This window comes from Neovison vison, chromosome 13 (genome assembly GCF_020171115.1).
Source record: "Neovison vison isolate M4711 chromosome 13, ASM_NN_V1, whole genome shotgun sequence".
Lineage (NCBI taxonomy): Eukaryota > Metazoa > Chordata > Mammalia > Carnivora > Mustelidae > Neogale > Neogale vison.
Genome location: NC_058103.1, coordinates 104,540,106 through 104,555,466, shown reverse-complemented (window position 1 = coordinate 104,555,466; position 15,361 = coordinate 104,540,106). Strand labels below are relative to the sequence as shown.

At 45.4% G+C, this 15,361-nt stretch overlaps 1 protein-coding gene across 4 annotated transcripts in view; it reads right to left on the bottom strand.

Moving 5' to 3' along the window:
- TLN2 (talin 2) overlaps positions 1–15,361 on the bottom strand; it is a 428,022-nt gene that overhangs the window by 25,895 nt on the left and 386,766 nt on the right. For all 4 annotated transcript variants that reach the window (XM_044230578.1, XM_044230582.1, XM_044230581.1 and 1 more), the window contains 2 exons: positions 13,604–13,789; positions 9,716–9,823 (listed from right to left, as the gene is read on the bottom strand). In XM_044230578.1, coding sequence (XP_044086513.1) covers positions 9,716–9,823; positions 13,604–13,789 — 294 coding nt within the window. The remainder of the gene's footprint in view (positions 1–9,715; positions 9,824–13,603; positions 13,790–15,361) is intronic.

The window sequence follows — 15,361 nt, the reverse complement described above, 5'->3', positions numbered from 1 at the left end:
ATAATCCCATCAGGGCTATTGAAGGAACTAGATTGATGTAGAGCCTGGGCATCAGGATTTTTAAAAGTCCCCCATGTGATTCTCATATACAGTTGTGAACCTATATTTATCATGAACCACAGCTCCAGACTCAAATGGTGGCATTTGGCACCACTTAACTGTAAAAGGTTATACTATTTTTTTCTTTTTTTTTGAAATAATGCATGCTGTAAGGCCACCAAGTGAATAATGGTTATGGCTCAGGATTTGAAATGCTAAATGGTCCATAGGCCTCGTTTGCTGGTTAGTTGGTTTATCCATTGGGGTCAACAAAACAAGAATAAGCCAAGAATTAAAGGTATGATGGGAGACTCACAGTAAATGACGCACTGAATGTTCTCCCTTTAAGATAAAAAATATGGTAAGGATGTTCGGTCTCATACTTCTATCAATATTTTACTAAAATTTCTGGACAGTGAAACAGGGCAAGAAAAAAAACAACAGCAAAAAAATGGCACACAGAAAAGAAGAAGTAAAATAATTTTTGTTCCTAAGTAAAATCAATGTCTACGTAGAAAATCCTGAGCATCTGTAGAAAAAAGTTTCTAGAACTAATAAGTGAGTATAGCTAGGTTATAGGCTCTAAGGTCAATATATAAACATAAATTATATTTTTATATATAACAATAAAAATTGGGAATTTTAAAGAAGCAGTGTCATTTATAACAGGATAAAAATTATGAAATTCCTAGTGTTAAACTGACAACAGATTTGAATGCTAAAAACTATAAACACTGTTGAAATTATTCAAGAAGACCTAAATAAATGGAGAGATATACCATATTCATGGATGAAAGCCTCTTCAGATGTCAATTATCCTCAAATCTTACCTATACTTCCAGTCAAAATTCCAACAAGCTTTTTTAAAAAAGATATTGACAAGATGATCCTAAAATATATATGAAATGCAAAGCACTATAGAGTGACTAAGACTATTTTGAAAAAGAATGAAGTTGAAAGTCTTAAACTAATTGATTTTAAGACTCTATATATAAAGTTGTAGTGGTAATCAAGATATTGTGATATTGGTACATAGATATATAGATGAAGCAGAAAAGAGTCCAGAACTAGATTCACACATATGGCCAACTGATTTTCATTAAAAGTGCTAAGATGTGTTTACTTCAATGGGGACAGAATAATTTTTTTCAGCAAATGGTGATGGATTGGATAGCCATGTAAGAATATGAACCTTGACCCTTCCCCCACACTATATGGATACATTAACTACAAATAGAGTATAAACCCAAATATAAGAATTAAAACTGTACAGAAGAAAACACAGGAAAATAATCTTAGTGATCTTGGAATGGGTAAGGATTCTCAGAGGACAAAACATATAAATTATGGTTAAAAACTTCTAAAACCATGAATTTGGAAATTTATGCTTTAGAACTTTAGAAACACTATGTTAAGTTAAAGAACTAGTCACAAAAGTCCACATACTGTGTGACTCCATTTATATGAAAAGTCCAGAATAGTTCAATCTACAGAGGCTTTAAAGGCATTAGTGTTTGTGTAGGGCTTGGCCTGGGGGTAAGCACAATGAATGACCGGTTAAGGCTAAAGATTTTTTTGGGGGGTGAGGAAATGTTCTAATATAATGTGATAGGTGCCTATCTCCATAAATACAGTAAAAGCCAATTAATTTAATGCCTTAAGTGGGCAAATTCTGTCATATGCCAATTATAGCTCAAGAAGGCTGTTGAAAAGAGAATTAATCTGGCAAGCAAACAAAAGAACAACAGGAAGCTGGTGAAGGGTAGAAGAGTGTGCCACCCCAAAATATAACTTTTTGGTATAAGGATTATTTTGAGCTAATTTTTTGAGAAAGAGCAGATACAGGGGAAGCTCCGAAAACAGAGTATAAGTTACTTTTTTGAAAGGGAAATTTACATTAAAAAGCAAATGTTCATTTGTTAAGGGTATCTCCCTCTTCCTGCTTGAAGAGAAGGTTGATTCTCTATCACAAGAGAATTTCTCAGTGGTGAGGGCACAGATTTAAATCTGAGTAACTGCCTTACCCTACTTTACTAAGCTTTTCCTGGTAACCAACCTCCCACCAGTGATCGTCCCTCAACCAATTACACACTTTTTTTTTTTTTTTTTCTTGAACTAAAGATGGTATTTAAGCTCGTGGTTCGGGCCACCTATGCAGTTACTCATTTTTTTCTCCTGGATATCTGCCATGCATCCATGAGTTGTACAAGTCAATACATTTATTTTTCTCTTGTTAATCTGTCTTATTACACAAGGCAGGAACTCAGAAGGGTTAGGAGAAAATTATTTTTCCTCCCCTTATATTGGGATACAATCTTAAAACTAAATTGATAACCCGTGCAAACAGAAAATTCAATTCATGTTATATGTTTGGGATACAAGATATATTTTGGTTTTCCTTTTATATTTTCCCAAGTCCTATCTGCTTTTTGTTTTCTCAACTCTCTGCAGCACTGTTTTCTAATAACACACATTTGCCTCCCTCCCCAGACATTGTTATAAAAATGACATGGCAAAAAAACACCCTAAGAGAAACTATTAAAAACAAAACAAAACACCAAAAGACTAGGGGCCTTTGGGTGGCTCAGTCAGTTAAGTGTTTGACTCTGATCTTGACTCAGGTCATGATTTCAGGGTCATGGGATCAAGTCCCGTGTCAGGCACCATGCTGCTTCATGCTAAGCTTGGAGCCTGCTTGAAAGTCTCTCCCTCTCCCCCTCCCCAACTCTGCTTGCATGTGCATGCTCTTTCTCTCAAAAAAAAAAAAAAAAAAAAAAAAAAACCACAAAAAAACAAAAAACAAAAGAAACCCCCTAACAATTTATATCTAGAAAATGTAAAAAGTCCTAAAATTTCTGTAATAAGACGAAAATTAGGAAAAAGATCTGAATAGGCACTTCATCAAAAAAGACACAGAAAGCAAACAGGTGCATAAAAAAGATACTCAACCTTGTAAATTAAAGCCACAATGAGACACCACTACATTCCCACTGGAATGGCTAAAATTAAAAGATGGATGATTTCGGGGCACCTGGGTGGCTCAGTGGGTTAAAGCCTCTGCCTTCGGCTCAGGTCATGATCCCAGGGTCCTGGGATCGAGCCCCACATCGGGCTCTCTGCTCAGCGGGGAGCCTGCTTCCTCCTCTCTCTCTGCCTCTCTGCCTACTTGTGATCTCTCTCTGTCAAATAAATAAAATTCTTAAAAAAAAAAAAGATGGATGATTTCAAGTGTTGACAAGGGTGTGGAGCAACTGGAGCTCTAATATACTGCTGGAGGAAATGTAAAACAGTATAAGGACTTTAAAAAAAATGCATACCCTGTTTTACAAATATTCCACATCCAGGTCTTCATCCAAGAGAAACAAACACATAGGGGCTCAAAGACTTGTATAGAGAATCATCTAGGCAGCTTTATTTGCAATAACCAAAATCTGGAAACGACCTAAATGTCCATCATTAGGTGAAGAGTTAAGTATGGCCTATCCATTTGATGGAATATTACTTAGCAATAAAATGGGACAAATTAGCGATACATAAAACACCATGGTTGGATCTGAAAATGTTGATGCTGAGTGACAGAAGCCAGAAAAAAAGGAGTATGTGCTACATATTTCCTGTATCTAAACGTCTAGAAAATGCAAACACATCTATAGTAGCAAAAAGAAATTCTGGGGAGTAATGCACATGCCTGTTATTTTGATTGTGGTGATGCTTTCACAGATGTATTCAGAAATCAATATTCAGACTGCACCCTTCAAATATATGTTAATTGTATGTTAGCTATGCTTCAATAAAGCTGGAAAAAAGTTAGGGGTGTGGTGGGTAAATTCCCCTTACATCATCAAAGCAGAGTGATTAAAGACTTCTGTCTTTAAAAGAAGAGCTGGAGGGAGAGACAGAGAACCACTCGTGCACATACTCCAGCACGAAGAAGGGGACAAGCCCTATGGTAAAATATCTGATTCAGATAAAGCAAGAGGAAAGGAGTTCTCTTTTTATTCTGCCATGAATTCAACATGATTCCTAATAGCAGACAAGAGACAGAACCAAATTAAAGCTCTGCTGGTGGAGACGAGGTAATTTTAAGCCTGTCGAAGACCTCACATTGTGGTTTAGCAGCAATATTGAACTGTGACTGGGGCAGAACCAACGTGGCTGCCTCTTGCCCTGAGAAATCCTCAGCCAATGGCAAACAAAGGGAGGCCAACACTGCTCAGATGGGCCGGTCTAAAGCTTCAGAAAGCAGCTCCCTGGGCAGCAGGGGCAGGGCTCTGCCTAAATTGGATCCTGTTATTTGTGGACAGCTAACTGGATTCTCCGAAGGAAAGGGTTACCCAAGCAGGGGTTCTTGATTTGGTCTCTCAATTCCCAAAGGATACGGCCAGGCACTGGGGTCTGGGGACCCTCGTAACAGTATAAGGAACATTTTGTGTGCATGTGCTGCTGTTTCTTTGATGACAGTAGTGGGAGGCAGGAAATGGACTTTCAGCTCCAGGGGTCTGAGGAGGCTAAAATTACAATAGTTATTTGTGCTTAGAGAAAAAAGGAGAATGGGATTGATAACTGACATTAAATTATTCATTGATCTATTTTTTTAAAAATAAAGATCTGAACCAAATAGGCCAAAACATTAACAAAGTTAATTAATTACAGATGGTGGGCATGTGGATGCTGATACAGTTTTTTGTATTTTTAAGCCTTTTCTAAAGTAAAACTGAAATATACAAATCAGCCAAAAAAGAACCTTTGGCCCAAGATATTTAAACTGAACAAAGCAAAAGCATCATAATTTCCCTCACATCTTTATGTGCCTAAATTTAATAAAAGCAGCTCACTAAAAAAGCTCCCTGAACCTTCTTGTACCCCCTAAAAATGACCTCAATTTATTTCTGTAAAATTGCTAGACACTGTCTCCAAGCCTCAGTTTCTACCTTTTCTCTTTCTCCTTTTCTTTCTTTCTTTTTTTTTTTTTTAAAGATTTTATTTATTTATTTGATAGACAGAGATCACAAGTAGGCAGAGAGGCAGGCAGAAGGGGGTGAGGAAGCAGGTTCCCTGCTGAGCAGAGAGCCCGATGCAGGGCTCGATCCCAGGACCCTGAGATTATGACCTGAGTCAAAGGCAGAAGCCCAACCCACTAAGCCCCCTAGGCGCCCCCCTCCTTCTTTCTTTTTCAAAAGATTCTATCCATTTGACAGAGAGAGAGATCACAAGTAGGCAGAGAGGCAGGCAGAGAGAGAGGGGGAAGCAGGCTCCCTGCAGAGCAGAGAGCCCGATACAGGGCTTGACCCCAGGACCCTGAGACCATGACCTGAGCTAACAGCAGAGGCTTAACCCACTGAGCCACCCTGGCGCCCCTCTCTTTCTCCTTTTGTAAGAACTGGACAACAATCTAGCCTTTCTTCAGCTTCCAGGAATCTTACTAGCTCTCTTTGATTAATTCAAACAAGAGGTCACCTTTACAAGACATCCAAGGGGACTATCCTAAGATATCCCATTACGTTTTTGATTTAGTTGACTTTCTTTGCAGGATGGAGATGCTGTATCATCCTATTACTCATGGTCCTCCCATGAAGATGAGAGAATGATGAGGCGAACAGGACAGGGTGTGTGTGTGTGTGTGTGTGTGTGTGTGTGTGTATCTGTGAAAAATCACTAGTTTTTTTTTTTTTAAAAACTGCTTCTTTATTCATCCCCCTCAAACAGCTCATCTTAGTATCTAAAATGAACACGAATTTCCATTTATGCATCTCCGTTTTCCCTATTTCTCGCTGGGTTCTCCACCAGTGCTGTGGCTCCTGGGCATAAATCGTTCTTACTCTTGGCCTCATGTTAGCCCAGATTTCTTCCCTGTCTGCCTGGGAGGAAGAATTAGGGCTACAATGTGAGACAGGAACTTATTCTCAGCTACAGGCCCGAGAAAACCACAAATGTCCACAGTGTGGGTGAAAAGAATGCCATCCAGGGCTCCTGCAATTTTCAGTTATGAACTTGTATTTTTCCTTTGGTTATGAAAGTCCTCTGGAAAGGCTTGCTTTCTTGCTATATTCTTCTCAGAAAATAACCTTCAAAGAGGATGACTAGCTTTTTAAAGAGACAAAAATAAGTATACAAACACATAAATGTATGATGCTAATTCATTCCTATTTCCCTGGAAGTCAGAACCATCAGCATATGTCATCAAGAGGCAAAAACATCCTTGCAAAAGATGAGACAAATTCTGAATATTTTATGAAAATTTCAAATGCCATCCACCTTTTCCTTCTATTACTGATTTTGTTTTAGCACTGGCTACCTTCACACCATGTATAGCTACGGAGAAACGGGACAGGTTTCTCTCTCTACCAGGATTATGGGTCACAATGATGATGACTGTGTAGAAAGACGAAAAGAAACTCAATGGCAAGCTTTTAACGGACATGTCCACCGTCCAAGTTTGTAACACAGGAGGCTTAAGAGTCCTGTTTCTCTCTCTTTTTTTTTTAAGATTTTATTTATTTATTTGACAGAGAGAGATCACAAGTAGGCAGAGAGGCAGGCAGAGAGAGAGAGGAGGAAGCAGGCTCCCTGCCGAGCAGAGAGCCCAATGCGGGACTCGATCCCAGAACCCCGAGATCATGACCTGAGCCAAAGGCAGCGGCTTAACCCACTGAGCCACCCAGGTGCCCCAAGAGTCCTGTTTCTCTTATAAACATAAGGAAGAATTCCTAACAGAAAACCAATCAGCTCATTGGAGCAGCCACCAGGAAAGGTCATCTGCTCTAAAGTGTAGCTGCTCTTGCCAGGCCCAGAAAAAGAAGGGAGTGGCTGCTTCCCATCCTGTCAGCCTCTGGCCCCTGCAGTTAAACCTCCCCAATACACGTGATGGGGAGCTTCCACGCAGTGAGTTTCCTTCTTTCTGTTCGAGAAAAAACTGATGATGATCCTTAGGACTGATGGTCAACAGAGTCATTCAGTTGCCATAAAGCTGGGGTCTTTGCACGTGTGCACTGGGAATGGCTCCTACGTCTTCCCTAATGTTCATGGATGTGCTGGATCCCTTGGCCTCTCCTTGGGCAAAGACGCCAACCACTCAACCACCTCTCCTGGATGCCCTGTCTCCTTTTGCTCACCCAAACAAGGTGGGCATGCAGAGGAGAGGTGGGAGAAGTACTTTGGTGAATGTGGCCCCTGGTTCCCAGGCAGTGGCAAATGGTCTTAGATTGACCTGAGGTCAGGGAGAGGATACTGTGAAGGTTCCACTTTGCTTCCCTGTTGGGGAAACTTTCTGAGCACTGGCTCCTGGCCCTCCTCATGAGGGCAGAATGCCTCTCCCAGATAGACGTCATCTTGTTGCTGGAGAGCGAAATGGGAGCCTTTGACTCCATCGAACAACCTAAAGGCTGTTGCCTTCTTTTTATCCAGGCTTGTGGATCTGCCAGATATGCAGCTGCAGGGGGACCTCTCTGCAGGGACTGTCCTCTTAAATGGCCCATCAAGGGCCAAGGGGGAGAGCGCCAACCTGAGGGCTGCGTGGGCAGCATCTGGACCCACGGGCACCAGGTAAGTTAGCCGCTCTGCACAGGTCCTGGCGTGGGGCTGGAAGAAACACGGTTCACCCGAGGAATGGAGCTAGGGAATGGGGCAAAATGAGGACCCCTTCTCCGAATGAAGAAGAAAATCCCAGTATCCCTTCCCTTCCAACAAACGAGTAAGAAAAAAGTGTGTGAGACAGAAAGCAGGGCAGGAAGTGGGCAGCATGTGGGCAGAATAAAAAGAAGTGTGTGCAGCAAACATGAGTGCGACCACAGAGCCCAGGGCTCCTTGGCTGTTTAACACCTCAAAACTCAAGTCAAGGATCAGAGAGTGGTCACATGGCTCTTTATGTGACAGAGCTGGGATCTGGATGCAAAGCTTTGAGACGTAAGCCTACCACTGTTTCTGCTGTAACTTTTCATTTTCAGACAGAACAAGGTTCTATGTGATTAAGACTACTGTACCATCAAGAAAGAAAAAAAAAAAAAAACTCTTTTGGAGGCCTTGCTGGCTTCATTTTCCTGCTAAGCATGCTCACAGACTGAATGCTTTAACAGTGTTCCAACACAGAAAGCGGGTTTGGCTGGAGAGGCTCGGGCATGTGAACAACGACCAGCCAAGATGTTCTCTTCCTGGCCCTCACGCTCTCTGTTCACAAGAGTTCAGGCTTGGACACTCAATGTTAGTAACCCCAGACTGCCTCCTCACACAGAGGATATGCCTGCACATGGACCACGCTTAACCTGGGTGAAGAATTAAAGTCCTGATCCCTTAACTGATCTAAAATGCTTAATATCAGAAGGTAATTAAAAATTTTTTTGATTTAAATTCAATTTAATTAACATATAGTGTATTATGAGTTTCAGGGATTTAGACTTTAGTGATTCATCAGTTGCATAGAACACCCAGTCCTCATTCCTTCCAAGTGCCCTCCTTAATGCCCATCACCCAGTCACAGCACTCCCCACCCACCTCCTCTCCAGCAACCCTCAGACTGTTCCCTATAGTTAAGAGTCTTTCATGGTTTGCCTCCCTCTTGGTCTTATTTTAATTTTCCTTCCCTTCAAAGGTAATTTAATTTTAAGGTTGGCAGCAAAATCCTAGAACGCACATGCGGCTGGAGATAGTAAGAACTGGGATTCGGTCCCCAGTCTGTCCTAGTAGCTAGGCGACCTCAACCAAGGGGCCAGACTTCTCCAGATCCTTCCTTTGCCCTGCTAGCCTCATGTCCTAGTGCAAGGACAAAATGAAAAATCTCAGTGCCCCACAAATGAAAGGCTTACAGTTCTCTGTGGCCTGTTGACATTTTTTTTTTTTTTTTAAATTGGTTTGGGAAGGAGCAAACAGTGATGGAATGTGGGACATCATCAAGTCTCTTCAGGAGTTGTCTCTGACTCCTGGACAAATTCTCTTGGGGCTTTCCCCAGACCTCCCATGGATCTAAATGTAGTTCCCGGGACTCGACAGAGAGAGACATGCAGCAACATGGGTGAGCACGGTTGGGCCCTTAGGACTGCTGGGAGCCAAGGCACCCTTAGAACTGGGATTGTCAGTGCAAGCCCAAGGCTGCCCTGGGGACAATCCCCCTAGCCAAGACCACTGAACCCCCGCAACACACTGGCATCCTCCCTTTCAGCCTTCTTTCCCAGCTCCATGTGGTTATTTCCAGGCATCAGAGGGAGGCAAGCATTCTCAGTGTGGTCTAAGGTATTCATTTGAGGACTGGAGGAAGCTACAAGAGGGTGGTGGGTCCCCTGGAGCACTGGTGATACTTTTCCTTAACTTGTTGTGGAGCCTGGAGTGGCTCCTTCTGGAGCCTTCCCTGTCCTCGAAGGATGGGCTGGGCTCTCCCTAACAGGACCTCCCAACACTGTTTCAGTGGTGGCTTTGCCTGTCCCATCCTCTTGCATGCTATTCTTGCCTCTTTGTTGCAAAGAGAGGGCCTGGCTCTCCTGGATGCTAACTACAACTTCTTCTAGACCCTTCTTTTATCTCAGGGTGCTGCAGCAGTATGATGCTGGACAGTTTCCAGCTCAGTCCAGCCCCAGACTCACAAGCAGAGCCTGCACAGTGCTCTATGAGATATTTTTCCTGAGGAAAGGATGGTCTGCAACTGACTTAGCTCTTCCCCAGCCCTGACCCGCCCGACGCCTCTCCTCACCACCAAGACGTGCTCGAGAAGGTCCAGGTAGCCGAGGGTGCACTCTGTCCCGTACCGCAAGGCTCTGGTGCGCACCTCTTCGCTGACATCAGGGTGGAAGGATGCTTGCTGGAGAGAGAAAGGAATGTTGATACCTTAAGACGGGAAGAGCCAGCTGGTGAACAGGCCAAGGGGTGAGGGGCCCAGTAGCACAGAGCAGCCCTGTATCCACAGGTAGGAGACCTGGATTCTGGAATTCCCTCTCCCTCATCCTCAGCGACCTCCCTGAGAAACCTCCCCCGATTCCCTGGACAGAGAGCTCAGAGGTGGAGCTCCTCCATGCTCTCCTCCATGGTAAGTTCTCGGACATCATTTTGTGTCTTGCCTTTCTCAGTGCCCTGGAGCTGGATAAAAGCACAGGAATAAGGTCCCTCCTTCCACCCTTTCTCCCCACCCCCTTTTACTGAAATGTAAGGAATTCCGTGTGCACTAAGAAATTCAGGAAAGATTCATGATTAAGGCTCCCAGCAGGAGCTCTGCTGTGCCGGGGTCCACCTGCCCTTCTCCAGCAGCAGGAGGGGGGCCTTAAGCCCCTTTCTCTTCACAGGCTGATCATACTCAGGTCCTTACTCCATGGCCTCACCATGCTGCACTCACAGTATCTCCCACCCAGGAATCTCTGGCTCCTGGGAAACTTCAGACGGTAAGCTCCCACTGCCCTCAGAGGGGCCATAAAAAACTCATCTCACATTATACATGGTGAGATAAGCAGACAAGGACGAATGGCTAATACAGGATCCTGTGCTTTTTTTTTTGGCACTTTTGACCTGTCAGTTTCATTCATTCCGATATATCAGATGGCACACCCACTCACAAGGTTACTAGACTCATTACAGTCAACCTGGTTACATCTGAATTTTGAATAAATAATACAAAATTTCCAATGTAAGCTTGAGAAACCCTATTTTTTATTTGCTAAATCGGGCAACGCTACCCAGCCTTTCTTCAGAAAGAACTTGGGACTGACAAGAACAGCTAAAAGAGAAAACTGCAAACAAACCACAAATCAGGACACATATGAATCACACATTAGGGTAAGAAGTCAAAGTGGAGGGGAATAGTGACTAGTCCTCCTGTTTGTTCCACTCAGGAGGACTGGGGAGTGCTGGTGGACCACCTGTGGGTTTTCCCCTCACCTGCTCCCCAGACGCACACCAGAAGGGGTGGGGATGATCTGAGTGGCCAGCGTCTATCCTTTCTGAGCTCACTGTTGCCCATCTGAGGACTGATGGGCCAGAACCACAACCGAGTTTTACTCGTCCTTGCTCCATCGGGTCTACATGTGTGAGGACGGAGCCCATGTGTGTGTGTGGGGGGAAGACACAGGCTGTGATGCTACCAAATGTCACCTCTAGGGGGCAGTGTGGAAGACCCTCATTTAGACTTCCCGGGGAACTGAGCGTGGGCACTCTTGTCCATTGCTGGTGGCTTTAACTTTGCAGAACTCTCTGGGAGAGCCATGTGGCAAGAATCAAAATGTCATACCATCTGACTAATTCTGCTCCTGGGAGTCCTGCCCAAGGAGATTATCTGAAGCCTAGAAAAAACAGGTATGCCCAAAGATATTCATGGCAGTAGAGTTTAAAATACAGATAAAAAAATGCAGATAACCTAAATATCTGATGATAGGGTAAGATTACATTCAATCACAGAGTACTTGTGGTCATTAAGGGCTCCATTATTATAACAGGGATGCAGCACAAAAACAGCCATGGGACATTAGCTGTGACAGTTGACTGGATTAGATCTGATGCAGACATATATAGACACAAGAAAGTAAGGCAAGAAATAGACAGGAGAATTAACTTAGGGTATAGGGAAGCCCTGTCTCCACCTGAGGAAATAGTGTAATCCTCTCTTTCTGACAAAATGAGCCTGTAGGTAACTTACTGCACTTCCATTTTCGGCTGAGCCACCCTACTTAGTCAGCCTCAAAGACAGCGCTCCAACATGGCAACTTGGCCCTCTGCCTGGATAAAAGGGTTTCTTTCTGATCCACCATTTCGTATTCCTGGTTTTCTATATGCTCCTTATTGCACACCCTTTCTAGCAAGCTGCCTCCTTTCCTTTCTGCAAAAGGAAGGGACCAAGGGAAATGCAAAGGTCTATATGTCTGCTGCATAAGTCCTATCCGAACAGGAGTCTCAGGGCTCAGAACTGACTCTTGTCATCCAAGTCTGGCTTTGAGGAACGAAGCTCTGGCTGTTATTTTGTCCTGTGAAGATCCGGGGGCAGGACAAGAGAGAGGAGCAGAGGCCAGGCAAACGGCACCTGTACTGGGATCCTTGCCCCCCTCCCCTGAGAATAGGGGTACGTGTATTACAAACAGACTTGAAAATCTGAGCTGCCTTCCACTCCCACCTTAATCCATTTAACTTCTCCTTTTCATTTCACATCTGCAACATGGAAACAAAGCACCAGTCACTTGTCAACCTCAGTGTCCTTAAGCATTTATGGCTGGGAGGCCACGGGCAGCAGAAAGATACGGGCCATGGAATCAGAGGACCCAGTTTCAATTCTAGTTCTGAGAGTGAAGATCCACGGTCATGCCACTTAATCTTGCCAAGCCTGTTTCACCATCCATCAGATTGGGATCCCTCCCCTTGCTCTTCCCATCTGCAATCAAAAGACAGAACCTGCAGGAGAGCCTTCCACAATCGTGAGGCACCCTGCATGCACACTGTGGTGGCATTCAGGCCTAGCCTGCTAGGGAAGGATTCTCTGCCGGAGGCTGTAACCCTTCTGGGAGTTGTCAGTTCTGACAGAACAGATTCCATGAGGGACATCCTAACTGCAAATACCTCTGGCCTCAGGAGGGTCTCAACACATGGCTCCCCTGTGAAAGTGTCCATCCCACTTTGCCACCCTCTTCCCTTCCCCTGACCGACCCCCCCCACCTCTGCCCTCACACACCTGTCCCTTCAGGCTGGCTGCCTCACCCTCCCACTGTCCAGTTACCTCTCCTTGCCCAGAGAAGCCCCCAAGAGGCCATCAGTAGGACCTGGCACCAGCTCTCCCATACTGACTTCACCACAAAGAACAGCCCTGTCTCCTCAGTCCCCAAGCTGCCGCAGCTGCTTTTGTGACTTCTGTGACGTGTCTCCACCTGCTCACTATGGTTGGGGGTTATCAATCAATCACTGAGTCCCTGGGACACGGCTGTCCCTAGAAGGGTGAAGGTCTGGGGTAAGGTGCTCAATGAGGGGTGGGGGGCCCTTATGGCTCACCTTCTTTAGACATAAAGAAAGAAAGCTTGTTAAAACTCAGGTCCCACCAGCTCCCTCATCAAGGATGGGCTCAGGGCAGCCACCCTACTTGCTTACCCAAGGATCAGAGGAATTTCTGCAAAATGTCTGGCACAGGTAGGAAGAAGGCAGTTTCCCAACATTCTGTTCTGTTCTTCTGACTCACTTCCTCACCCAGTTAGGGCAGCACCCCTCCTAGCACAGAATGCTGACCGATGGAGGCAGGAAAGGGGGCGGGCAGAAGCAGGATGCAATTTTCGTTCAGAGGGCCAGGAACAAAATGTCACAGGCCTTCTTCGCCTCTGCCAGAGTGGCCACCCCTACACCCTCCCTAAGAAAGCGTCCTTCCTACTCAGGAAGAGGAAATGTGGAAGGTTAGTCCGCAGATCAGCACCAACCCCTCTCAAACATAAACCTAGCCTCATGAGTCACGTTTCCCAGGCTGATGGGTGCACACCTCCAGCACACGTTTCCTTCCGGCGCTTAAGGTAGCGAGCTGTTCCCTTCTGCAGGTGACCAGCCCCTCCCTTTCTCCAGACTGCACCAAAAATTCAGTCATGACAGAGCATCATCAAGCCGTCCAAAACAATGCCAAGGTCTTTACCTTGCAAGCTGTCAGCATGTCAGACACAGCTTTCCGGCTCAGGTTGGCGGTGGCGATCACGTCCTCCTGTCTGCACGAGTTTCCTGCGGCCACAGCTTTGGCGGTCGCCATGGTGATACCTTTCGTCATCCTTATCGATTCTTCAGGTGATGAGGTCTTTTCAGGTATCTCTTTGGACTGGAACACCTGGAAGTTAGAAATACAACAGGTGAAGAAAAAAAAAAAAACCCAAAAAAGAGAAGGACCAAAAATAATTTATTCTTCTCCGACTGGGCTGCCGCTCACTGTCTGAGAACAGAGCCAGCCACAGGAAGAAACCGTCAAATGGCAGGAAATTAGAAATTTCATTTGAGTAATATTATTCTCACTTTCAAGATTCTAGCACGGATAAGCCGTGCACACCTGTACTCAAGCACTCACGGTCACGAGACCCTGGGGGGTCAAGGGGAGAGGTCTACAGCACCAACGGAGAGCGTCTGGGTATCTGCAAACTGTCCTGAGCCAGGTGGTCACGGGGTTTCCCGGTTCTCGCCCCCTCCCCACCGTGCCTCCAGCAGCTCCCAGAAACTCCGCGCTTCTGATGCCGGCTCCTGCTCAGGACGGACCATGGATCCCTCCCTGTGGACTCACCTCTCTCTCTCTGAGAGGGTGTGGGGCTAGGGGAAATGGAGCGTTCACTTTCTTCTATTCTTAGCCTGTCTTACAAATATAACTGCATAATTGTGCGGAGGCGTTCGTGTCGAGTGAGCCACAGTGACACTGTGAATTATTTAAAACCACACGCGCGCGCGCACACACACACACACACACACACCCCTTTAGAGAGGCTGAAATAAATTAACCATGGTAAGGGAATATCCCACTTTCAAATTCCACCTGTCAGTCAAGGCAGCCATCTCTGCCTCGAGCCCATCTGTCCTGTCTCTCTCACACGAGTGACTGGTGCCAGGACTGCATTTTCAATGTGTAGCTGTCCCCGGCCAGGAGGACTACTGCACCAGTTGGGGCCGCTCTGTCTCCAGCCCCAGACCACCACCTTCCCGTCAGGCAGTTTTTCCTGGGGCAAAGGGGAGAACCCAGCCAGCAGCCCTGCCATGGTTAGATAGCCTCAAACGTCACGATCCCCCCCAGAAATGGGCAGCTCCAATGAAGCTGAACTCTAACATGGCATGGAGGCCACGCGTATGGAGCCCTTCAGACTAACGTGGCCCACAGGGCACACGCTCATTTGGAAACTTCCTACGTCCACAGAAACCCACAACTCGTGCCGGCCCATACTGGTACGTGGACATAGATCGTGCGTAACTTGCCACGAATTTCCGAATTTCCCATCTCCTCCACTGCCGCCATGAGCCCAACCCACACCTCCCAGAATGTGGGGCCAGACTTCTGATAGGAAACATCTAGCTGACGTAGGCAGGTAAGCTTCAGGTAGCAAGCAGAGTTTGAAGACACCATCAACAATTTTTAGTTTCTTCTTTGTGTGAGAACCAAGTGTAACGCCGACCAACACTGATTTCACCAAAAACAGGACAAGGGAACCCAAGGCTCCACCAGCAAACCCCAACAGAACTGCTGGTTTCTACTGCTGATCCACAGGGCCTTTTAGCCTTCCTAGGTGACCCTCTACACATGCAGAAAAAACCGGCAGCAAAGGCAGGACTCCCCCTTCCTGCCCCAAGAGAGAAACTGAATCTGATCAGAACTCCTGGGAGAAAGAAATCTCTGAAACCACTCATTTTCAGCATATTTCTATTT